The sequence below is a fragment of the Dipodomys ordii genome, unplaced genomic scaffold, assembly GCF_000151885.1.
Source record: "Dipodomys ordii isolate 6190 unplaced genomic scaffold, Dord_2.0 Scaffold60, whole genome shotgun sequence".
Classification (NCBI taxonomy): Eukaryota; Metazoa; Chordata; class Mammalia; order Rodentia; family Heteromyidae; genus Dipodomys; species Dipodomys ordii.
In genome coordinates this window covers 3276493-3302857 of record NW_012267276.1, presented here as the reverse complement: position 1 = coordinate 3302857, position 26365 = coordinate 3276493, and the positions used below count along the sequence as shown (strand labels likewise).

Sequence of the window (26365 nt, the reverse complement as noted above, 5' to 3'; positions counted from 1 at the left end):
CCATGCCCAACCAAAATAAAAGAAATTATGAGTGCTAACAAAGTCTAGCTGTTTTGCTCTCTGTATTTCTAAATACAATTTTTGTGAAGATAGCTAATCTAGAAATTAAGAAGTAATAACATTTACAGTAGTATCACCACTTTTTTGCTGACCTGAGGAAAGTAGTCAAAAGTATTCAAATGATAGTGACATAATAGATGTTGAAAAATCAAAAAGACCCCCTTTTTAAGATTATCTTGAAATAGTTGTACAGAAGCGTTTTAATATGACATGTTCTTTTGTAAAGTCAGTGCAATGCAACTTGATCAGGATCATCCCTTCCATCATTCTCTCTCTCTCCTTGCATCTATTCCAGTCCCACCTGGCTCTTCTAGTTTCCTAGTCCCATTTTTACATATGTACATTGAATATTAGGACTGTGTTCATCCACCAAGCCTTTCTCTATTTGTCTGTCCCCTATCCTTGGCTACCACTCCACTCAGACATATTGAGGCTTCCTGGTATTCATTTTGTTAAATTATTATTAATTTTTCAATGAGTAACACCATGGAAATCCACTTCTTAGTATACCATACTTTAGTCAGACTACATGTATGTACATATGGCCCTGCATGTGGTTTCATGTTTTCGGTTTATAGCTAACATCCACATATGAGATAAAACATGCATACTTTTTGCCTCTCTGAGCCTGACTTCCTTCATGAAATATAATTTTTTTCCAAATACATCAATTTCCCTACAAATGATACATTATCCTTTCTGATGGATGAATAAAATTCCATTGAGAAGAATACCACCTGGAAATTTGTGGAAACCAATTTGAAAAGCAAGATATGAAGATATGATGGCTGGGCATCTGCCAATGAGAACTATCTACATATCTGGAGGAGTGCAGAGATTGCTACAGTGAATACAGGTGATAAATTCCACTGGTGGTACGTGTGTGTGTGTGTGTGTGTGTGTGTGTGTGTGTGAGGGGGGGGGGAGAAAGAGTGTTAGAGAAAGTCTTAAGTACCCAAATAAAATGTTCCAAAATGAAATCGTCTTCAGCATGACCACAAAGCATATGCCATATTCCAAAGACAGAAAAACCAGATGACACAACAACCAGCTAACCACAGGACAGTGACCAATCAGAATGGCTCATACCAGTTTCACAAAAGTAGTATATACCACATGAATTTCAGTTTGGTCTAAAATGCCAGTGACAGCTTACAATAATTGTAGTCTAAGAAGAATTATTTTTCTTGTCCTTTGGCCTCCCTTCTCCATGGTCAATCTAGGTGAGCTGGAGGCAGACAAAGGAAAATGCTATATAAACCATAAGTAGAAAACTTCCCCGTCCTTGTTGCCTGGCTGCACTGAAGCCACTGTGAGAGAAGGAACAAGCTGCCGTTTCAACAGATGATAGTTGTTAGTACTATTACACTAGATTGGCCCTTTATTAATTGACTTTAACTTCTTTTGAGAACTCTAGAAAGTAAAACATCTATTTTTCAATAAGTTAACATTGACCAGAAATGTCATGAAACTTGACCTAGATTTCATCCAAAATTTTTTTAAAAAGGGTTAAACTCCATAAAAATGAGCTGGAACAGGCTTTGGATTGAGGGCTGTTTATTCAATCAAATGGTTGCAGTTACATAATGTGTAGGTGACGACGTTGGTGTTTTCAAATTTCCTTCCAGTCACAGAACTCGTTCTTCAAAGGAGAGCTGATGAGAAAGTCCAAGTGTAAAATAGATTGCCTCAGAGTTGCTGTAGGTGGGGCGGGAAGAAGTGGATAAGGAGGAGGAGGGGTCTGCCAGGCCCTGGGGATGCTTCAAGATAGTTTAAAAGGCAGCCCTTGCTAATGACTGCAATGGATAAGCCTTTGAATTTATAATTATATTTAACTGTGTTTATTAATCTTCTGAGGGATGAGAATTCAATAGCTTCAAAAGTTTTTCTAAGGAAACTTGTTAATGAGCCACCTCTTAAAGTGCTTGCTAAAATTTGTTACTCTTCAACTTTCATATTTGAATGTGATCATCTTGTGACTGGAAACATGCGTCTTGAGACAGCCATCTTCCTCAGGTTTGTAGCTCGCAAAATCTCGCGGTATCTCTTGGCTCTCTGGGGGTGTTTCATTATTTGTTCAAGCAAACCATCTGAGCCCAGGGTCAAGAACTCAGAACCCATTGTATAAAACAAATGAAGAAATTGGACCTAAATGGAAGAATAGAATACTATTCAACAATCAAAAATAACAAACTACTCAAAGGAACATGTATTAATTTGGGTGGTTCTCAAGGGAATGATGCCAAGTGCCAAGTGAAACAGTCAACTTCGCAAAGCATTTGCTATATTATTTCATTTCTATAATGTTGTGGAAACTATACAATTGTAGAGATGGAGCATAAATGAGTGGGTACCAAGGTCATGTAAAGGTGAGTCAAGGGACTCGAGAGAAAACTGTTTTGTGTTTTGACTGTAGTTGTTCTGAATCCACGAATGTGACAAAATTTCATACAGTTAAATGCACACAAGTAAGTTCATGTAAAATTAGAGTATGGCAGATGAATGGTTTCAATGTTAACTTTCCAGTTGTGATATTATGCTACAGTTCAACAAGACACAACTGTTTGGGGTCGGGGGAAACTGACTGAAGAATTGATAGGATCTCTGCCTCATTTCTCATGATTGCATGTGAATCTGTAATTACATCCAAAAATTAGAACAATAAATGTCTACAACAGGGGTACGTTCATTAGATTTACAAAAAACCCTGAGAGCAACAGTGCAGGTACATGTTGTATTGAGGGGCGGGGGTTTGGGGTGTAGAATCATAGTCATCACAGTCCTTGCTTTCAAAATAAGAAAACTCAATGGATAGTCTTCCCTCATGAAAGAAGAGCCTTCAACTTATCAAAATGTGGAAAGCCATAAGGACGTTTGCATTTGCACAAAGGAGCATTTTGAATAATGCTTTGATACATCTACATTGGCAAAAGCTGTACTGCTTCAATTCCATGTGGTCTGTCTTATGTAAATCATTTCAGTTCCCTCATCCAACCCTTTCTGGTAGCAATGTGATATGATTTGAAAACACAGTCCTGCCAATTAGGACAATGGGCCCCAACTGAGTCTGTGGCTCATCTGCTCAGTAACTATATCCATTAATTTGCTCCATGCCTATCTCCTGCTAATGTGAACGACAAATAAAATGGTCACTTCTAACAGAGAACATTAATAGTTATCACACAAACATATCACAGTATCTAGTAGAGACAGGATTGGCTACAATCTCATCATTTATACCTGACATTACAGCTCCACAGCTGAGCTAGCTGCTCACGACAGAGATTCAGCCTTCAATCTCCTCTACCATGTCTTAAGGTCAGTGGTCTTGTTAAAGACCTACTGCCAAACATCTCATGTGGATAACTGCTACAGACACACAACATAAACACTATTAAGGACCTTGGTACATAAGATTTAAGGGTATTACATATCGCTGCTCAATGTTTTGTTAAATGTAGTGCTTATAATTAATTACTTGCTAACATCATCCTTGATTTGACTTTCAAAGAAGCTATTGGTTTTTCCTATTGTTCCCCCTGACCATATATATACACACACACACACACATATACATGTATGTGTATATTTATATATGCTATTTCTACTACAGAACAGCATTCCAGCAAGTTCGTATAATCAAATTTGGATCCATAGAACTAAAAGAGTCTTTCATTGCATGAAAGCTTTTTGTGTAATGTGCAAGTCCATTCAGCACACATTTGACCATTTACTGGGAACCAGGATGAAGTAATCCTTCACTAGGCCACAAGATCCAATGTTGAGCCTGCCCTCCTCATTAACTTTGCATTCTTACCAAACTACATAGACATGCTGCAAAGCAACATGCAAAAGTGTGCAATATTTTTGCAGTCTTCCATCATAGTCAAACGCGAAGAATTCTTTCGGTAACATTTTTATGTATGGCACAAGTGGCCTCAATGTTATTCATTTTGAATACTGAGTGTATATGAGAGACTAAAACAGCCATCTGGGGTTACAAAACTTCCAGTTTTACAAAGAAAATTAATGTGGATCATATTTTTAAGGAACTTTAAAATCTTGAAACCTGGTATTTCCCTCCCAACAATAACAACACAAGGAAAATGTGATAGTTCTGTTGCTGGCTCTGGTTACTCTATGATATAACTTCCAGTATCCACAAACTGTGGTAGGAGAATAATGGCCCATGGGACTTGGGATCTTAGCAAACATGCCAGGTCAAGAAAATCCTTTGTGTTACTGGGTTGGCTTTGTTCTACCTCTGCCCTGTACCAGAAGATCACCATTATCACACCAGCATAACCAGAGAGACATCTGGAACAGAAAACCTCTAACTGAGCTTCTTCAGCCAAGCCTGAAAAAAGGGAAACTGAAGACAATTTGCATATGCATAGATGAGCCCAGCCAAGATCCCACAGCAACCTGGCTAGGCCCAATCTGGAGCCAATCCACAAACATGAACTATAATACAATATTAAATAGGAAGCAAGTCTATATTATGGACAAAAACAAAGTCAGCATTTACTTCAATCTGATAGTATGTTCAAATGACAATTTTAAGTTATTAATTTCAATATATTTATTGTCGATTTCACTTGTTACTCATCTCATACTGCCACGGTTTGAATTCATACAATAATAAATTTAAAAAGATTGCTCATCAAGAAGCTGAGGGCTAGGTATGGTCGCTCATGACTCTAATCCCAGCTATGTAGGAGGCTTAGGTAGGAAAATTTCTGTCCAAGGCCAGCCTAGCAACAAGAGAGACCCTATCTGAAAAAAATAACAAAAAGCAAAACAACGACAACAACAACAACAAAAAAGGATTGAGAGTATAGATCAAGTGGTAGAGCACTTGCTAATAAAGAGACTTGACAAAAACAAAACAAACAAAAACAGAAAAAAAGAAATTATGAAATATTTAATAGGTTGACTATAGAGTATACAGCATTCCTACACCTCTCTTGGACTAGTCCAGAAAGTATTTCTATCAGTTTGTTAAAGTATAATTCACATATGTAAACTTGACATCAAGAATACAAGTTAAGCTTCTCCGGAGCCTGAGATTTAAGGATTGTGGTTCAAAGCCAGCCCATACAGAAAAGTCCATGAAACTTGTATCTCCAATAAACTACTCAGAAAAAGCTGGAAGTGGTGCTGTGGCTCCAATAGTTGAGCACTAGCCTTCAGCACAAAAAGAGGCTCAGGGACAGTGCTCAGGCCTTGAATTCAAGTCCCAGGAACAGCAAAATAAATAAATAAATTTTTAAAAAATAAATAAATTACCAGTTGACATATCTAAATATATCGCCATAGCTGATCACAAGTTTTTCCAGGCTCCCCTGCAACTCTACCTCCCTGGCTCTATCCAACTTCTAAGCCAGCACTGGCCGGCCTGAGCATTTTATCCTACAGTATTCTACCAATAACTTGGAATCTGTCTTGCTGTTATTGTGCATTTGGATCTATTGTAACACATTCAAATCTCCAACACAGGTATGTCATGACTCCTCAGATAAAAGGAGTTATTTACTACTAACAGAGGAGGCCAATCATAAGTAACTCACCTGTTTCTTAAATGTTGCCATATTTCTGGTTAAGTTACCTCAATTTGAAAAAATTTCAAACAGGTTGTAAATGTCTCCCAGTAAAGTCAAGCATGACTATCAAGATACTAATCATATATTTAGTGCCTCACCATTTAGGTCCATTTTTTGTCTTTTATTAAACACAGGCTGAAATTGTCAAAAAGCCATGTGTATAAGTGGCAGCTTTGCTACATATTAATGATGTGACTCTAAGAATTAATGGAACCTTTTTGAGTTTCAACTATCCTGTATATTAACTAAATATATAACCGTTAAACTTAGAGGGAACTGGTGGGTCAATCCTGTAATCTAAGCTATTCCAGAGGCTGAAATCAGGAGGATTGTGGTTCCAGGACAGCCCAGAAAAAAAAAAAAAGTATGGAAAATCCCAACTACAGAAAAAACTTGGCATGGGCCCCACACTTGTTATCTCAGACTAACTCCACAAAAAGTTACCAGAGCAGAAAGGGCTACAGGCTTGGCTTAAAGGACAGAGTTTCTAGAATTTTCTGCAGCCTGGGGTTCAAGCCCCAGCATCACTTAAAAAATTGACTTAAAGAATGTGCTAAAATCAAATGCCCCAAACATAACCTTATGCAATTAAAAACAGAAATGTTGCTGGGCATAATGGCATGCATCCTTGTAATCCAAGCTACTTGAGAGATCAGAAGAGAAGGATCATAAATTTGAGGACAATCCAGGCAAAATGATTGAGACATTGTCTCAAGAAGAATAATGAGTGGTAGAATACTTGCCTAACAAGTTGTGAGGGCCTGAGATCAATCCTGGAGACTATAAAAAATTCCACCAAAATATTCTTTTTGTCTGAAATATTCCAAATGAAAACTAGAGAATTCAATGATGAAATCTAGTACATAACTTACACTCTCACTGTTAAATGTTTCCCCTTGCTTATCTAGTGGTACATCTCAATGTCTTCATGCCTGCAGGTTTAGTTTAAAATTGCTATTCACTAAATGTTTGAAAGCTGAAGATTTTAGTATTCTGTTCTTTAATAGTTTGATTAAATTTTTAAGTGATTTCACACAAAATCAAATGAAAATAATGGAAGGCTCACTTAGAAAAGACCAATAACATTGCTTGACCCTTGATTTACTTACACAGTATAAATTCACAGGATAAGACATCACAGAATTCTGACAAGAGACAGTGAAATGAGAAATTGCACACTACCATGAAGTGTATTTTCTCTATTTAACAGCATAAATGTGTGTTGTAATTACCATAATTCTTCATACATTAAACGTCTTTGGTCATTTTCACCACTGCAGTTTGTGTGGTAATGGAGAGAAGAGCATCATATTTTTTAGGAAATTAAATTAAATTTTATGTTTAACACACTAAGTCTAAGAGCTTTTCTACTCCACATATTTGATAAAAACTTAATGATATGATCTTTATCACAACACAGTGCTCTATCAAAATTAACATTTTTCCTGTCACCACAAAATTAGTAAGGTTAATGATTTTATGTGTGTATGCCAGCCCTAGGACTTGAACTCAGGGCCTGGGCACTGTCCCTGACCTTTGCTGTTCAAGGCAAGTGCTCTACCACTTGAACTATAGCTCCATTTCTGTCTTTTTACTGTTTAATTGGAGATCAGAGTTTCAAACTTTCCTGCCTGGCCTGGTTTTGAACCACAATCCTCAGAACTCAGCCTTCTGCATAGCTAGGATTACAGGTGTGAGCCACTAACAACCAGATGATCTCTAAACTAAATTAGAACAATATATAATTTTCTTCCTACAAAATGAACTTTGTTAAACTTTACTTACATCCAAAAATTAGATGGAAAATTTTGAGCATTATTAAAATTAATGTTCTCTTCTAGAGCTCAGATGCTACTGTATTTATGAAGTTTTGCTAATGAAATAGCACATTTTGTTTCATGCTTCATTTTTCCTACATGCACAGGAATTCTTGAAATTAAAAATAAAATTTTCTGTTAAAAAAATAGAACTACTGATTCCTTCCCAAAAATACCAAAACAACAACAACAAATGAACACATTTTGAAATCATTATACCCAAGTAAAATAATTCAGGTTAAAAAATATCACATGCTGTATTCTCCATTAGTATTATATCTAAATAAAATGAAATAAACTCAAGGAATCAGCACAGATTATGAGTTGCTAGAAGGGAGTGGCAGACAGGTACTAACCCATGGACTAAAAATGGTTCTCCATGTCTTAACTGTGATGGTTAATATGTGACTGGACACACTGCAAAATTTGTGAGCTCTGTTCTTCAGGGGTAGCATTCATTGGCTGTCAGTCATGTATTCATAAACCTTACCAAACACGAAAGGACGAAATTCATTTGGAAGAGAAGTCCTTAGATCTAAATGAAAAGTCATGCTTCACACAAAATGTTCAAGAAGCATTCGGAAGGAAAAATACCATATTTAGGTAGAGACTCCTTAAGACAAAAACTCATTTTTTAAGGAGATGATCGCACATTTGTGTGTTCTTATTTGAAAGCAGCTGGCAATAGATACAAAATGATAGCTACAAATATCAAAATTTTCTCCCAGTTATATCCTCATCATTAACATTCTTAAGAAATGGAACCAATGCTCCAATTTGTGAGGTCTTTAGTACTCAAAAGAGTTTATTGCTAGGAAAAAATCAATTCCAAAAATACAAATATATGTAGCATACAGTTCATATATACATAAGTCCATAAATAGGTCCTGCTGTGTGTATGGCTTGTGGCTTGCTCACTTCATGCATCCTACAGTCCCTATCACTAATGGGGTAGAACATGTGCATTGTTCTGTGGACACTGGTAGAAATATAGGAGAAGATAGTTTGTATCTGAAAATGCTGGGAGGGGAGAATGTAGGCTATGGCCGGCACTTTTCAGATTTTAACACACATTCAAAAACTGTATTCACTGCAAGACCATCTGAGACACTATTTAAAAAGATCATCATCAAGGCTTTATACTTTATCTGGCTAACTACCAACCCATTTTTAGCTCTGTATTAGTGTAGCAGTTAATAATACTTTCTTAAGGTATGAAAATTTTGGTACAAATGCTAAAAACCATTATAATTTTTTAAAAAATACGAAGATGTGGGCTGGGAATGTGGCTTAGTGGTAGAGTGCTTGCCTAGCATTCATGAGTCTCTGGGTTCGAATACCCAGTAATACATTTTTAGAAATTATGAAGATGTGGTTAACCCATGAAAATTCAATAACATAAATATGTGCAGAGAGAGAGAAAATGAATGTTAATATTCATATATATGTATATATAAATATATATTTGTATATTGTTACATATTATATATTACACAAATTATATATAATATTTATGTATGTATATATAAATATGCCTTATGTGTGTATATATTCATATATGTATATATTTATGCATACATATTTTGGTGTGTGTATCTGCATGTGTGTGAGGGCAAGAAAATGTAGGGGAGAATCAAGAAAATTGAATATGTGACTTTGAGCAAAAGAATGCAAAGGTAGTTTAATGATCTGTTATATTTATTATATCAATTGATTCAATAGAAAGCAAATAACTGATAGATAATTGAAGGGCAGTTGGTAAGGCTGCCTAGCAAAATTGGGGAACATGACAAAGTATCTTAATAAGACAGAAATATGTAATGAAATAACTTAACTAAAAGAAAACACTTATTAGAAATTTGCAGTTGGGAACATCATTCTTTAACATTTCTCTTACAGTAATAAAACAGTTCGACAATAGGCAAATATGGGAAGAAAAATGAGTTGTAAAGACAGGAAAATGAATATAATTTTGTTTCTATTTGAGACTAATATTATTTCTACCTAAAAAATCTCAAGACATAAATTGAAAAACTGTTACAAAAAAAATAAAAAAGAGTAAGAGAATATTATAAGCTGACTGATTTAAAGATATGTCAATAAAGAGGAGTCATAACCTCCAATAAGCAAATATGATTCAATTACATAAAATATTGGTGGAAAGATTATATTTTATACAGCATGTACAAAGATAACATTGCTAGGAATAAAATAAGCAGAATCCATTTGATAATTTTATTGACAACCTTCCAAATAGATGTAAACAATATAAATACTTAGCAAAATCTTGGCTATGGATTTTTCAACATCCTGAAAATGTAATTTTGTATAGTATATTAAACTAAAAGTCCAATCAGGCTTCTTTTCAACTAGATGAGCTGATACTTGAGTGCCAGTTGACTTCCTTCCAAATAAATACAGTAAGCCCAAAAAAAAATTCTAGAAAAAAATACTGGAATGAGATTTCAGACAGAGCATAAGGCTCTTATTATATGAAATGCAGCATGGACATGCAAAGAAAATGAAGAATATAATAGGACACAAAGTAAAAACCTTAGAGTGACATAGAAGAATATAGAATATGTAGAAAAGAGAAGTATCCTAGTTTGACTTTTCTTTAGCTCAATAACTGAAATAAGAAACTCATTTGGACATCTATTCAAAAGTCATAATAGGACAAAAAGAAAATCAGGGGAGGAAAAAATAAATAAAAAGCTTAGATTAGATTTGAGAGTTGGAGAGCTAGGCTCACTTATTTCTAGCTATAAATTCATTGTCGAGGAAAGGTAAGTGATTTCTGCTGAAAGATGCATCAGTACTTGACATTGGAGAATATTTTTTTCTCCATAAAAGCAAACTGAAAGTAGGTAGAATTGCCTTCATAAAACCTTAACAAGGTAAAAATCCAAAACCATATCACTGTAACACCCTTGAGACTTCATATCTTTGCAGGGAGATTAGCCTCACAATGAAAAAGAAACCCATATACAAGAAAGTACTAAAGTCAGCAAATTCCAAGCACCAAAATCACAGAGAAAATGGGCTTCTTTACTTTTTAAAACAGGAGATTTTCTTTGATGAGAAAAACTGCTTTGTACAATGAATACAGTGTGTCGAGTTAGATATGAGTCTTAAATAACAATTTAAAAACACTCTTTAAGTGACAATTGCTCAAGATATAATACCTCAGAAGGAAAAGAATCCAGCACATGAACTAGAAATGACTGAAAATATTGAAGGAAAATTCCCTTTTGTAAAATTTGAAAGTTTAAAACCAGAAACATCACCACTGATTGCTACGCTGGCCTGTTGATACTTTCTATATAAATACATCTTAGAGGCAGCAGCACAGAGTAGAAAAATCACAGGCTGTATGGGAAAATTACAGGCTGGTGTGATGTAGCAGCATTCCAAGGCTGAAGTTTGTCAACTTTCACTTTATTTTATTTTATTGTTAAGATTCTGTATAGAGGGATTACAGTTACAAGAGTAAGGCAATGAGTATATTACTTGTCAATCATTGTTACCCCTTCCCTTCCTTCCTTGTTGTGTCCCACTATCTCTTCTTCTCCCACCTCCCATACTCCTCCCCCCTCACCCCTCCACCCCGCCCAAAGTTGTAAAGCTGGTTTCCAATATACTGTCCTCTGTGTATCCTTGTTGCAATGGGTCATCCTGTGTCCTTGTTTCAGCGTTTTGTTATTCCCTTTCCCCTCCCCAGATTAGACATGTATATACAAGATACAGGGTATCAAAATCAAGGACAATGACAACAGGGGAAATGCCATAGGGGAAAGAACATACAAAGGAAACAGCAACAACAACAACAAATAAAATCACATGGTACATTTCAAACAAATACAGTAAAGACAGACCTCTGGTGTCTGTATCTTGGGGCTCATTTCATTTAGCATCATCTTATATGCTCATTTGTGCATGGTTTTTGAGCTTTTCAGCTCATCTGATAAGATTATCTTATATGTATACTAATTATTGCAAATAAGGGAAACCATGGGACCTAAATTTCTTTGGGACTGGGTAGCTTCACTTAATATGATTTTTTTCCAAGTCTTTCCATTTCCTAACAAAGCCAACTTTCTCTTAAAGAGAGGGCTGTGCCTTCCACCAGGCAGGGCTTTGGTTTGTAGTAGGAACAGATAGGTGAGGTACCAGCGTCGCACCCATGTAGTCACACCCAGAACCAATGTCACTGTTATCACAGAGCTTTGAATTTTCACATGCTTGAACCATGTGAAGATGAGGGACTGGAAGCTGGTTTTCAAAATGAGGCAAAAACCCATAATTCTAAATAATCCAATCACATAAATAGAGTCTAGTTACCACTGAGAGGAAATAAAAGTGTTTCATATGCATCCTAGGCTTTCAAGTAACTTGAAATTCTTCTACATAAGTATTTATTGACCAAAACTTTGTTCCACTAGGTACTGGTGGCTCACGCCTATAATCCTAGTCAGGAGGCTGAGATTCGAGGATAACAGTTCAAAGCCAGCTCAAGTAATAAAGTCCCATGAGACTCTTATCTCCAATTAACCACTAGAAAACCAGAAATGGCAATGTGGTTCAAAGTGGTAGAGTGCTAGCCTTAAGCAAAACAGCCCCAAGCGCTGACTTCAGGCCTTATAACAGACAAAATAAATAAATAAATAATAATTTTAAAAAATACTTTGTCTCAAGTCCAAGAAATGTAAATACAAAATGGATAAAACCAAACTCAGCTTTATAGAGTTCACCACAACATTTTGAAATATGAAAGGATCTAATTACATCTTGTATACAGGCTGGTTAGAGTGATAGACTAGGTTGCTTGAAAGCAAAGAGAAAAATAACTCAAAAATGTTACTTGGAGCCACACAGGAGATAACACTCAGGATGAGTCTTGAAATATCAAGATCCATCTTCAACTAAAATGATGTCCCAGAAGCCTGAATGAACATCGGATTTAGAATGCGCGTCTATAGCTTTGGCGACAGTAGTTGGAAAAGATTCTGCAGAATCATTTTCAAGTTACATAGCACTAAGGACTTTGGACGTTATCCAAGAGGTAGCAGGGAGCCAATGGATGGCTTTAAGCCAGAGTGTTACATGACTAAATGCTACTATTGCTTCTAGCAGACAGCACTTATGAGGATGATGGAGACTAAAGAGTCGGAACTGAGAGAAAGGAATGATGGACACAAGTTCGATTCAGTTTGAAACTGTGGAGATTTCAGGAAGAGCAGACCCAAATTAAATCAGAAGCAATGAAGAGGTGACAGGAGGGGACAAATTAGGACACTCTTGACAGCAAAAATCCTCAAAATTCCCATCACCAATTAAATGTGTGGGCAGCCAAGGCAACTCACATTTCCAGTTTGAAGAAATGGGTGGGTGGAGAGTCCAGACAGAACCAGAAAGTGAAAGAAGACAAATAGGTTGAAGGTCAAAAAATTTATTAGTTTGTTGAGGGACAAGTGAGTTCAATGGCATTAAGGGAGATAGATAGCTATGTTAACAACTCTAAAGAAGAGCAACATGTACCTTGTAGGGAAATGATAAGCCAATAAATAGATATGATGGTTTAGATTACTGAGAAAGCTCTTTGATTGCTTCAGTTGCTAAGTTTTGACTATGCCATAGGTAAAGTTGAAATTTCATCTTTTTTTTTATACCTCTGCTAAGCCCAATGGTTTAAAAACTTAGTATTTTTTTTATGATATCAGCAAACCTACATTTCCAGGTGAACTTTACTCTCTGTGTAGTAGCAGTTGTAATTCTGGGCCTTTTCTTACGGCATTTCTCCAATCTGAGTCATTGGGGCTGCATTCCAACACACTTGCAATTCTTTTTCTTCACCACAGGCGTAACTCTGTGGCAGAACACAGAAGTGAACAGCCCTAGAGAACAAGAGTAGTCAGCAAGAGGGTCAATATTGGTCCTTCCTACAAGAAAGTTAACCCCTTGGGAAAAACAGGCGTTTTAAAAAAATCACTGCAATCTATGGGACCTGAATAAAAGGTATGGATAGAAGAGAGAATGAAGGGCTGGAGGTTTAGCTCAGTGTTAGGGTGGCTGCCTATGAAATGCAAAACTGTGAGTTCAAGCCCCAGTACTGCAAAAACTTGAAAGAAAAGAAATGTTTTAAGTCTCAAGGTTGGTGCTCCTCCTCTATTGTCCTGAAGATTGTAAAACATGGAGAGATTGAGCATTTTGAGATTTTTTTTTCCAGGCCAGACATAAGAGGTATCATACTTCTTTCTTATAGAGTAAGACAGAGATCTTTTACCTTAATGGCTTATGATGACAAAGCCCTGTCTTTATAGATCTTCCAATTCTAACCTAAAATGTTTCCGTGGGTTCTTTTTCTATGTTGCCTCCGGCATATGCTCTACTGTAAGTCCTCTTGGAATGTCCCATTAAGATTCAAAAGTCAAACACTGCCAAAATTAGCAAAGTAAACACAATTGTGGCTTCTTACAGAAGCTATCTCCTGTTTGAAGACCTCCCAAGTCACCCTCCCCACTCCTGCCCTGGAAGTTGCCCTCTCCTTCAAACGTACACAGCCCTTTCCCTGTACCTCCTGAACTTCTACACTTTACAACCTAAGTTATGGATATCTGTTTGTAAGTTTATTGCCTCATTTGAGAAAAGGATCAATCAGATGTATCTCAAAGATCCTGGCGTACGGTTTGGTACATAGATAGTATTTGTTAGACATTATTAGAAAATGACTGAAGAAATGAAGTACACATTTCTCTAGAGGGAATATGCCACTTTTAGAACTATGTTGACTCTGGCTTATCTCAGGAACTGCTAACTTGGCACATGTATTCAATAGACTTTTGCTCTTTGCCAGTCTCATTGGCCAGAAGAAATCTCATGCCATGCCCTTCTATCTGAAGTAATGTGAAATTCCAGAACCTAGAAGAATTTGGACCTAATTTCTGCTCTCAACATATTAGATATATATTTTCCTCTGTATAATGATGGCAAAATGAAATTATCTGGTGTTTTTTAAGACTACACAATGCAACTCTTCTATTATTTGCATTACTGACTTATCAAAAGAAATGAATTTCTGCTAAAGACATAAATACTGTTTTTACAAATGACTGCAGGGAAATTATGGGACCTTCCTTACTCTAAATCCTTTGATGAGCAAAAAAAAAATCTTCTACAGAGTCAAGATAAAAATAAAGTTTATCTCTATGTATATAAACATATGTCATACATATGTACATATATGCACATATAATATGCACAAACATTTATATGCGTATATATGTACATACATGTTGTGGGGAACCCAGAGCAAGGTTTAAATTTTAAAAATGTAATTTGTTGTAAAATTCTTACAAGAGTGCATCATGGGGAGTCTCTTGAAACTAAAACAAGGTTAGAGGCATGAGAAAGAGAATACAAACAGTCCACACAGCCAGCCCACAAACAGCTCAGGTTAACTAGGAAAGAATAATTCTGTCATTTTGTCTCCTTAACATGTAAACTTGCCTTGGGCACCATTCTTTCAGAGGCCACATTCATAAATGGGTTCCCCATCCAGTGAAGGCAAAAGCATCTGTAGGCAGACCAAGAGACCCCATGTTTACTTCTTTCTCTGAGAAGGAGACTAAGGTTAATATGCTGAGAGTATTCTTCTATGTCACACATCACATCTAGATCAGAGAAGGAGGAATGACAGCACAGATGACTGCAAAGTTCCGGGTTGGGCTTCCACATATGCTATCACCAGGTGTGAGGAAAAACCCTCCAGTGAGTAGCGCCTTATGTTCCCAAAGACGTTAGAATGTCTTGCATGCTGAATGTCACAATGTGCTCCCAAAATCTGCTTCATGGAGGACAGTGGGTATGAGATGCTGGGGTTGTTGTTGGTGGTGGTGGTGGTGGTAGTGCAATGGCGAAGAGTCAGAAAGAGTGGCTGGAAGGATTCGAAAGTGACTCCCAAGAGACCAACTCCTGCACACCCCTTTCTCCAGAGCATGCAGAAAACATATGAAGATTGACATAGCAGAGGTTAAGGGTGGAATTAAGATGTATAGTTATTTGACTTTGAGTTTCTCAAAGTGGAGATTATCCTAAGTGGGCCTGACTTAGTCAGGTGAACTTCTAAAAGAAAGACTTTCCTGCTGATCATAAATCAGTGAGCTGTTCCTGTTATGAGACAGCATAGGAAAGAGGCCCTAGAGCAAAAAAACCAAGGGCAGGTTGCAGAAGCTAAGAAAAGTCCCCTGTGGAGAGCTGCTAAGAAAACGGAGACCTCAATCATAAAACTGAAACTCTGCCAATAGCTACATGAAGTTGGAAAAAGGATCTCAAGGTCTCAGACCAGACCTCAACTCCAGCTGATGGTTTGTTCATGGATTTCTGAGATGCCAAGTACAGAATCCAGCTCATCATGCATGAGTTCCTGACCTCCAGAAAGGAGAAAAAAAGTCTCCAGGTTTATGGTCATTTATTACTCAGAAATAGAACACAAATATAGGAAGTTAGGTTTCTAAACAGAATAAATAGGAAGAAAAGAGACTACTACTCACATGGATAAAAAAAAAAAAAAGAAAACAGAAGTCTTTACAAACTCATTGGTGAGTAATATCTATGAGTGTGAGATTTTTCCCTAAACATTTTCATTCAGTAGGCTTTTAGAGACAGGATGCACATAATAAAACTCACATTTTTTTATTGGCTAAGCATATTCAATGTCATCTCCAGACCACAACTAAGCAAAGGCTCAGAAAGAACCCTCCTGTCCCAACTTTCTCCTCCCCTGAATCCAGCACTGAATACTGAGGTATTCATTTCTACATTTCCTGCTTTGAGATTTATGTATCTAGAAGAAAGCATAAAGGTGAAAAATACTAGGAATTGCCCTGTTAAGAAAATACTTCAATTTTAACAAATTTCTTTGAACCCTTTTGAACATGCTATGTAAGCATGCATTAAATATACGCAGATAGTAATGGGAACTAAATCCTTTTTACTTTGGATATTTTAAGTGATATCTTTTTGATGGAGCAAACTAGGTTCCAAACTTCCTTTAAAACTTAAATCTTGTCTTAATAACCCCAAAGGGAAGGAAGAATTGTGGTCAAGTTCTGATATGGCTAGAAAATGTAGGCTAATGCACCATTATGTTTGAAAATGGATGCTTCCTTCTGAAAGTTTTATATCTTCAAAAAAAGAAAAAGAAAAATGTTTCTGAAATGGTACCACGTGACAAATATTTGTACTACAAAACTATTTTTTCAAATATTTCCTTACATGTTCTCTTGTCTAGGTTAGTAGGCTATTATATAATCTTTAGGCCATGATGGTAAGTTCTGTGAGGTATGTGTAGTAGAGTGTTTCCAGAGAGGTGTTGTTTCATGCTAAGAGCTAAAGAAATTAATTGGAATTTTTTTGTAAACAGGGCACTTATATTCAATATTTGAATGGTTGTCTGCCTCATTTATATTTTAATTAAGCACTAAGTAAACGAACATGTGTCAAGAATAGTATATTTTATTTATTCTATTCTATAGAAAATATTTTGCATTTTTCAATAATCTTTACAAATTGCTTTGCAAATCAGGAAAAATGATTTCAACTAATGCTCCACATTTTACATTCAATGCTAACAAAGATTCTACTTCATAAATATTAAAAGGAGAGAATAATATCATTCTGTAAGCCAATAAAGTGTCACCAGATAAAAAGATATATTAACTTCCTTTATGTTACGAACACAACTGATAAATTTGTAAGATTATGTTATCAGCTTTTATATGGGCATAGATTTAGTTTTTCTTGGAAGAATTTTAGGTGATGTGTTAGTTTATAATTTTCCATTATAATTCTAAGTCAATAGGAATAATAATAATTCTGTACTATAGATTAGAAAGTGGTTGGTCAGGGTTTTGTGGTGTTATTTTTTCATTAGAGTTGTTTCAAGTAAGATTTTTTTAAAGCATGATCATAATATATATCTCAGAAACATGGCAGGAAGTATTCCAAGTCAGTTTATCACATGTTGAGTATAGTAACAACATTCATTTCAGCATAGTTTTTATTTGAATGGGTGACAATTTTGAGAACTTAAAACTCAAAAATAGTTTTATCTCACAAAATAAACAACTTCTATTAAAAATCAAGAGAAAAGAAGAATACTGCAAAAGTGTTTCAGGGAGAGTGGCAATATATAATAAAAGGATATCTATAAGAATAGATACCAGAAGATAAGGTAAAAGTTTAGCCAGGGAAATGGTATTCCTATGATTTTAGCTACAGCACCAATTTCCTTAAGGCCTTTTCTTTAAATTTCAGGCTATTCAGGTCACCCAGCAATTGAAAAGGAAAAGAAAAAGAAAAGCAAATGAGAAATTACAATTACTTTTTAAGGCATGTGTTTCTTTAGAGAGAGGAATTCATTCAATGATGTAAAGAAAATCTTGCCAGAGAAAACCTTCACATTACTTTACCACTTTGAAATTTACTTCACTGACTGTCAGATTTCAAGCAGACTGGATCCCTCCAGTGATCTTCTAAACCCTGGGGCTCGCAGTCTCTGCAGTCTTCAGCAGAGTTTTAAGCGTTCTATTATGCCTATAGGTTGGTGGGTGACAGTTTTACCTAATAAAGATTTCAATTTTCTAATTTCTTTCTTCATATTAATGTGTGGCTAAAACACAATATGAGAGATTCACACACACACACACACACCCGTCTTTTGGTGAAAGTAGAAAAGATGCCAGGATCTCCCCTTCCTTAGAGTCTAAAGCCTTTTTCATTAGCAACTGGTATCTAACTGTATCTTCTGTAGTACTTCCTGGAGTTCTGCTGGGATAATTTAGTACATATTGCACTCCATTCAACTTTAAATGACACTGAGATAAGCAATTACCATTTTCTAATAAACTCATTTTGAAGAGATGCATTGAGGATCAATGCTTAGAGCATTTAAACACTCAACTTGAAGGGCCAACATCCATATAAAAGTGCCCGGCTCCTTGAGTAATAATTATAGTTCCAATAACCAGGCAAGGTTAGAGACAGTTGTGGTCATGTCTGGTGGCACTTATGTGGTGGGAACAGTGGAACTGAACTTTGCCTACAATATTTTATTAACTAGTATCTACACAAGACAGGTGAGTACCTATTGGCTCAATTCACCCATATTATTTGTCACAAGTAGAATATAAAAAGGGGAACAATGGGTACTCCTGAAGATGAAAACGCTGGAAGAAGTGACCAAATCTCCTCCACACCAGCCTGTGATGAAGCTGAGTATCAGACACAGAAGATGAACGAAATCAAAGGAAGTTCTTCATTCTGCTCTCAATGTAAAACTTATCCAACTATTCCAGAAACATAAAAATGCAAGACTTGCTCCCTATGCTAATAACAGTGTGTGTCTAGGCTAATAGGGTGGAAATGGAAGTAGACCTAAGTTCTCATATTGTCTCTAAGAAATACACAGTCATAATAACAGCAATGATTCTTGAACTGCTGAGGAAGCTTTTAGAATAAGTGAGTTTATCTGGATCTTATATCATGGGCAGAAAGGAGGAATAGAGCACGCAGACGCTGCATATGTCAGGAGGATGGTACATTTTCCCAGTGGAACTCACCGAGGACAGTTGTTAGGGTTGGAAGCACAGACTCCTGTTCACAGGGCTACCCTGAAAACCCACTGACTCAGGCAGAGAATGATAAACCTGCCACTGCTGGAGGACCTGACCGTGGTCCTGAAACAGAGTCACTTAACAGGGGGTTCTTAACTGTCTCCATGCAGAAAACAGGCTATTTTCTTCTTCTCTCCAGCTTAAAAGAGCCAAATATCCATCCTCCAACAACCAAACCAAAAAATGTTGGGACTTTCTATTCTGATCAGATCAGCCATTATAATGACCTACCTGCAAGGTGTCTCCTTGTTAGGATAATTTCAGAATTAAGAGGTTAGTTGTTCCAGTTAAAAAGCAGGAAAGAAGGCTCTGCCCAACTTAGAACTCAGTCTAAAGAAAGCTCCCGCTTGGCGGTCCTGATTCTAGACTGTATTTCCTAAACTCGCGTGGGAAATCAGGTCTAGAAAAAAAAAAAGAAGCACCTCAGGATAAAGCTCTGAGAAAGAAAACTCCAAATTCGAATCTAGAGAGCCTCGAAACTCTAGAAAAATAAAAGTGCAGCCTATCTGGATCTTCACCACCTAACATCACCATCTCCTAAAGATGGACCAACACAGAGGTCCCAGGGTAAACCCAGTCGTACCCCCTTTCTTCCCGGCTCTTTCCAGCCCTTTTCAACCCCAGAAAGTCAAGAGAATGAACTACTTCCATCCCGACTGTGAAGACGACACCGATTCATGGAAGAGTTTAAAAAAACATATAGATCGCACAAAAGACACCTTAGCAAGAACAGAAGGCAAATCGTTCCACTGGGGCCGAAAGGAAGGCGGGGAGGCAAAAGTAATGGTTTCAAAGATCATTCTCGGACGATCACAGGCAACTCAGCCAAGTGCCCGACTTACGTGTTCCATCAAAACGAGTGGCGATGGTGTCCAGGAAGGTGTTCTGGGGCGCCAATAATCCTTTCATCACCGGCATCTTTCCAGCGCGGTGTGAGATTCTCCATCAAAGTTTGTCCGGAAGGATGATTCGAAGGAAAGTGCCCAAGAAGGGAGGAGAGCGTGAAGACGACGGCAGGAGAGAGGGGGGCCTGGCGTGGTGTGGGGCCGATCCCGGAGACTGGTTGGGGTGTGTGTGTGTGGAGGGGGGCGCAAGGATGAAAGGCGGAGAGAGGCGGCGAGTCCTAGCTGCCGAGGCCGAGGCAGGAGCAGCCCCGCGCGCGCGCGCGCGCGCTCCGAGCCCGCCCCGCACCTCGAGGCTCAGCCCCGCACTCCCGCCCGTTCCGGGGACACCCCCCTCCCACACCTCAGCAGCCCGCCAGGCGACACACGGCCCGCCAGGCGCCGCCCCACACCCCCCTCGCCCTCGGTGGCCAGGGCGCCGCGCCCTGACCTAAGGCTCCGGGGTCACAGAAGACTGCGCCCCATCTGGGGGAGGCTGTGGTGGCCGGCCTCCAGATCTCCAAGGGGCGCTCGCGCACACTCCCGCCCCCCACCCCACTCCGCCCCACCAGGAGCTGGTGAACAAAGACCCCTTTGTTCCCGCCCTGTCCCTCTCCGGGGGAGACTGGAGTCCCGAGGGTGTGGTGTGGTTCCAGGGGAGGAGACAGGTCCGGGCAGGTAACCCGCCTCCGCCTACAACTTGGGAAGGGTGGGAGGATCCCAGTGGAAGCCCGGAGGAGGGGAGACAGCCCGGAGGCAGCCCCCCCCACTTCTGCTGCACCTGCTATTGCAGCTTCCCGCCTCGCGCGAGTAGGGCTGCTCCAAGTTAGTTGCGCGGCCCCCCTCCTCGATTACCAGGAAATCGGCCTAAGCCCCGGGGTTTCCCGACCTTTCCTACCTAATCTCCAGAAAAGTGGTGCGAGAGAGAGAGAGAGCCTTTTAAGTGGACAATGGGTGATTTCTAATTCCTTGGTGAAATGTGGAAAGTTTGCTATTTTTATTGATTTGTAAAACAGCATTGGAGGTGAACACATTGAGGATGTTTTGCAAAAGAAAAAGGGGGAAAAAAGCCTTCCTAGGGATCCCCTGGCCTGCCCCCTTCCCCTCCCCGCCCCCCACGACGGACACCTCCGAGAAATAAAGACAGAAAGCCTGGCGTGGCTCCCGCAGCTGCAGGTGCGCCGGAAAGCGAAAGCGGTCTGCACGCCCTTCGCGGCCACCCCGGGCCCCGGCCCCCAGCTGCCCCCCCCCGCCCAGGTCTGCGGGGGAGCCCTGTTCCTGGGGACTGGATGGGGGTGCACGATCACCCCGAGCCGGGAAGCTGCAGAAACCCCGGAAGGGAGGAAAGTTGAGAGCCCCGGGAGCGAACGACATATGTAAAGCCCAGGTGCTAGTGCACCCGGAAGGAAAGGAGCGGGAACGCGAACAGGTGTCTGAGCTGAGCGGTGACGGGACCGCGCTCATCCCCGCCTCCAGGGGCTCGGGCGTGGCTGCAGCTGTCGGGGGATGGGGGGAAGGCGAGGGTCTTGATTCAGGGCTCAGGGTTCCAGGAGAGATGCAGAGAGCGGGCGGGTTTCATCACGGCTGCACCCTGCCTCCGGGCGGGTGGTTGGGGGGGGGGGGAGAAAGGAAGGCGGCATCCCCCAGTCCCCGCCCCTGGTCCCCCTTTCTCGTGATGCACTTCCTGCGGCCGGCCGAGGATTCCCTTTGTGTTGAAATTCAAGATCCGGCTGCGCGCGCTCCTAGCGGGGCGGGGGCGCGCCTGGGAAGGCGCGGGATCCCGGCGCGCGTGGCTGCCCCGCCGGGTGGGTCTCCGCATGGGGTCCCTTTCCCAGCGGGATCTAGATCCCGGTCACTGGTTTTGACCCCCCCCCACCCGCCCCCAACTCACACACGCCCCCTATTCTGTCCCGAGTGGGCTGTGCCTTGCAGAAAGCCAGCTGACCGACGCGGTGTCCCTGCCAGCCGCCAGCTGAGCGCCCGAGCGCCGCTGCGCGGGCTTCTGCGGGCTGCGCGGGCCAGAAAGAGGAGGGAATTCCCGCTGCTGCCACTTCCCAGGGCTGCATGGCGCCCAAGAAAACCCAGGCTGCTTCAGTGGATGGGAAAGCCAGACGTGGCTTGAAGTGCACAGTAAAAGTGATGAGTTGTAAGCCAGGACTCCAGTTCATCATATGTACACTGCAGAGCTCTGTGTGTGTGTGTGTGTGTGTGTGTGTGTGTGCCCCTTTTGTCTAATGGTAGAAATCACTGGTGAGCAATAAACTGCAGAAGGCGCAGAAAGAAAAATCCAAAAGATGGCTAGGTATGATTTCAAAATGAGCCAGACATTGGTAAAACACTGCCTTATTCTACGCTGTTTGGAGTCCATCCTGGGCATGACATGATCCCCGCCTTAAATCCACACTCAAGGCCTGGATCCTGTTGATCTGCAAAGAGTAGCTCTCACCTCTTTCACAATTCTTCTCTACACAGATCCTTTTCTACACTCTTACTAGGACTTGAACTCAGGACCTCCCTATTGCTGAGGCCCGACTCTACCATCACCCAGATTTTCATAATGAACACTGCCTTTACCACTTTGGGGTGGTGTTCTGGGCCCTCTTTATGTTATGGCACAAAGGCCCAATGATTTTCCTACGTTGGAGATGCCAGTGAGGCCAAACTCCTCAGCTGGATGGGGAGTTTATCCTGCTGAAAATCTTACTAGGTTTACTTAGTCACCTGGAAATCAAAGACCCTCTGTTTATTTGGTAGTTTTAGGCCTTGTTCATTTCCCTGTGAAAGTACACATCCAGTTTAAAACAGCTGTGTTTGCCTTGTTGACAAAATACACATTTGACTGGACACACTGGAAATATTCTAAAACCTTTTCCAGCACCAAGAATTTTAACCCTCAAGAGAAGGATATCTTTTACTTACATGTTGGTATAAATTAGCACCTGTCTAAACATGGTAGTACATTCCTGTAGTCTCAGCACTCAGGAGGCTAAGGCCTAAGGTTCACATGTTCAAGGCCAGCTGTTTACACTACAACCTCATCTCAAACAGCAACAATAAAACAATATAAACTATTTATCAAAAAAAGTTTAAATACTAGTTTTGTTCCCACCACTTACTTTCTTCCTGACTTGCATGTGACTTTTCAGCAAGCTTTCAATCTGTTGATTTCCCATAATACTTGGTTACACTCCTCTACCTGCTTCTCTGAATGGAAGAAAGTATTAGTATAAAGCCTTTGAATCTGAAAATGTACAGTGAATGCTGTTTATACCAATAGTACATAATTTCTATTTCTATGTTTGTATTTGAACAGATCTACTTCAAAGTTCTTTGTATCTGGCCATATTGGTGACTGCTTATTACATTGGGTGAGCTCTATATATTTTTTTCAAACTGACCTGTAAAGTGTTTCCTTCTAAATATAAACAACTTGGGAAGTTCAAGCCCATTCTTTGTTGTTGTTTTGTTTTGTTTAGTCATGGCCTCACACTCTTGGTTGGCTTCTCTTGCTCAAAGTTGGCACTCTACCATTTGAGTCATACTTCCACTTTTAGAGTTTTGGTTTTTTTTGCTAGTTTATTGGAGATATGGATCTCATGAACTTTTCTGCCCAGGCTGGCTTAGAACTTCAACCCTTAAAGCTTAGCATCTTGAGTAGCTAGGATTACTAGCTAGGATTATAAATCATGAGCCGTTGGTGTTTAACTTCCATATTAGTTTTAAAGAGGTGTTCAAATACAGTGCAACCATACCATCAAGGAAGATGACCTCTGGAATATTTAGGAGCAAACTTTCGGTGTTTCTAGTAGAGCACCATTCAGATCTCATTTCAAGCGACCTTACTGACTGAAAGATTTGAGTAACAGCTTGCAGCTGCCATGCCCATGAGTCTGCTGCTCCATTCATGCTGGGCCCTGCCCCTCTGAGGCTCCAGCCAATGGCCAACATGAGGATAGTATCAGAGCCCAGTCCTGTGATGTAGCAAACAGGTGATCATTGCTCAAGGATCTCCCATTGGCTCTTCAAAGACCCTCTTAGTAGAATATCACTCTCCCTATCCACCTTACCTTCTTTCTTCTTTGAGTGTCAGTCCTGTCTTCAAGTTGGAAGATTCTTCCTACCTACTCCCCATACTCATCATCACAGGCTCTGTCTCAACAGCTAATCCAGTCTGGTTGAACACTTCTGGGAATTTCCATATCCAACCTTGCAAATCAGAGAGTCTAAGTAAGAAGAGAGAACCATAGCCCATTTGCTGGATTCCACTGCTGACAATAGTCTTGACTCATCATTTAAAAAAAAAAAACCACCAACAAAGAACACCTCACAGTTCTTTCTCCCTGTTGCCTTCCCAGCAGCATCTGTTCCTCTTTCCCCAATTTATCATCCATGATTCACCACTTTCTTGAACTGTAATCTAGGAACTAGTCTAAATATTTTCACTTAGACACAAATAAGTCATCTGTCCCCAGATATCACTCTCTTCTGGTTTCTTCAGGATTATTCTCCTCCTTTTAGATGCTTTATCCTCTTTCTATTCCTACCATATCTCACCACATAGCCTAAGCATGCCTTTAACTTTTCATCCTCCTGCCTCCGCTTCTCACTCTATTTTCTTTCCCTGGTCTTCCTTCCACAAAACCGTTCTTCTTCAAATCAGCCTGTTTGTTGCATGAATGAATCATGTAACTCCTTAAAAATTTCTATATCTTTGAGAACAAAGCAAATTTGTTTTCTTGTCCATAAAAGCCATTCAAGGGCTGTCCTCCACCTAGCTCTCTCTCCTCATTCACCACCCACCTAGTAGCCTAACTTCGGCATCATCTTGCACTTGCTACATTCTGACTCATGTACAATCCCCAGAATGTGTTGCTTCAGTTCAGGCCTCCATCCTTATAACACACTATTACCTCTTTTTTGGGGGGTGAGGGGGAAGGGTCCGGTCGTGGGGCCTGAATTCTGGGCCTGGGTGTTGTCCCTCACCTCTTCAGCTCAAGGCTAGCGCTCTACCCCTTGAGCCACAGCACCACTTCTGGCAGTGCTGAGGAACCTCATGCCTCATGCATACAAGGCAAGCACTCTACCACTGAGCCACCTTCCCAGCCCACCCCGTTACCTCTTTATCCCAAATGACTCTCACTTGATAACTTTTCATACCAGTTGAACTTATGGGCCTACGCATTACTTTCTATCTTTCCTTTTAAATTTTATCTATTTTTATTGTAAAATACTGTACAAAGGGGTTACAGTTACATGAGTAAGGTAATGAGTACATTTTCTATCGAGCATTGTTAGCTCCTCCTTTTTTTTCCCCTACCATCCCTTCCCTTACCACCTCCCCAACTCCTCACTTCCCCCTCCCTAAGCCAAGTTCGTTTTCAACATAGTGTCTTGTACATCTCATTGTTACAATGGGTCATCCTGTATCCTAATTTCAGCATTTTGTTATTTCCCTTCCCCTCCCCAAATTAGAAGAATGTATATACAAGATGCAGGGCACCGGAATCTAATACAGTCACAACAGGGGTTATACCACAGGGGAAGAACACACAAAAGAAAAAAAATCACATGGTACATTATAAATACATTAAAAACAACAGCAACAAAGATAAAACCACTTTTGTCCCTATCTTGGGGTTCATTTTGCTTAGCATCATCTTATATGGTCATATGTACATAGCTTTTGACCTTTTCTGCTTGTCCTAGACATATACTAGTTATTGCAAATAAAGGAAACCATGGGACCTATGTTAGTTTGGGCCTGGCTTACTTCACTTAATATAATTTTTCCAAGTCTTTCCATTTCCTTACAAATGGGGCAATGTCATTCTTTCTGATGGAGGCATAGAATTCATATATATATACATATCACATTTTCTTGATCCATTCATCTACTGAGGGGTGTCTGGGGTGGTTCCATATCTTAGCTATGATAAGTAATGCTTTTTGTCAGTTGTAGAACTTGAACTTTGGGCCTGGGCTGTCCTTAAGCTCTTCAGCTGAAGGCAAGTACTCTACTACTTGAGCCACAGTGCCACTTCCAGTTTTCTGGTGGTTAATCAGAGATAAGAATCTCACAGACTTGGGGCTGGGAAGGTAGCTCAGTGGTAGAGTACTTGCCTTGCATGCATGAGGCCCTGGGTTCAATTCCTCAGCACCACCTAAGCAAAAAGAAAAAAAAGCAGAAGTGGCACTATGGCTCAAGTGGTAGAGCACTAGCCTTGAGCTGAAGAGCTGAGAGACAGCGCCCAGAGTTTAGGCCCCACAACTGGACAGTGCCTATGTTTATTAGGATATCTAATTATCTGACAACTAATTTTGGCTTAAGCAAC

General features: G+C 39.7%; 1 protein-coding gene across 1 annotated transcript in view; it reads right to left on the bottom strand.

Annotated features, from left to right (window-relative positions):
• Kcnh8 (potassium channel, voltage gated eag related subfamily H, member 8) overlaps nucleotides 1-20070 on the bottom strand; it is a 404007-nt gene extending 383937 nt beyond the window's left edge. Inside the window, exon 1 of the mRNA XM_013022138.1 lies at nucleotides 19995-20070. Within this exon, the coding sequence (XP_012877592.1) occupies nucleotides 19995-20070 (76 nt within the window). The remainder of the gene's footprint in view (nucleotides 1-19994) is intronic.
• Between the last annotated feature and the right edge of the window lie 6295 nt (nucleotides 20071-26365).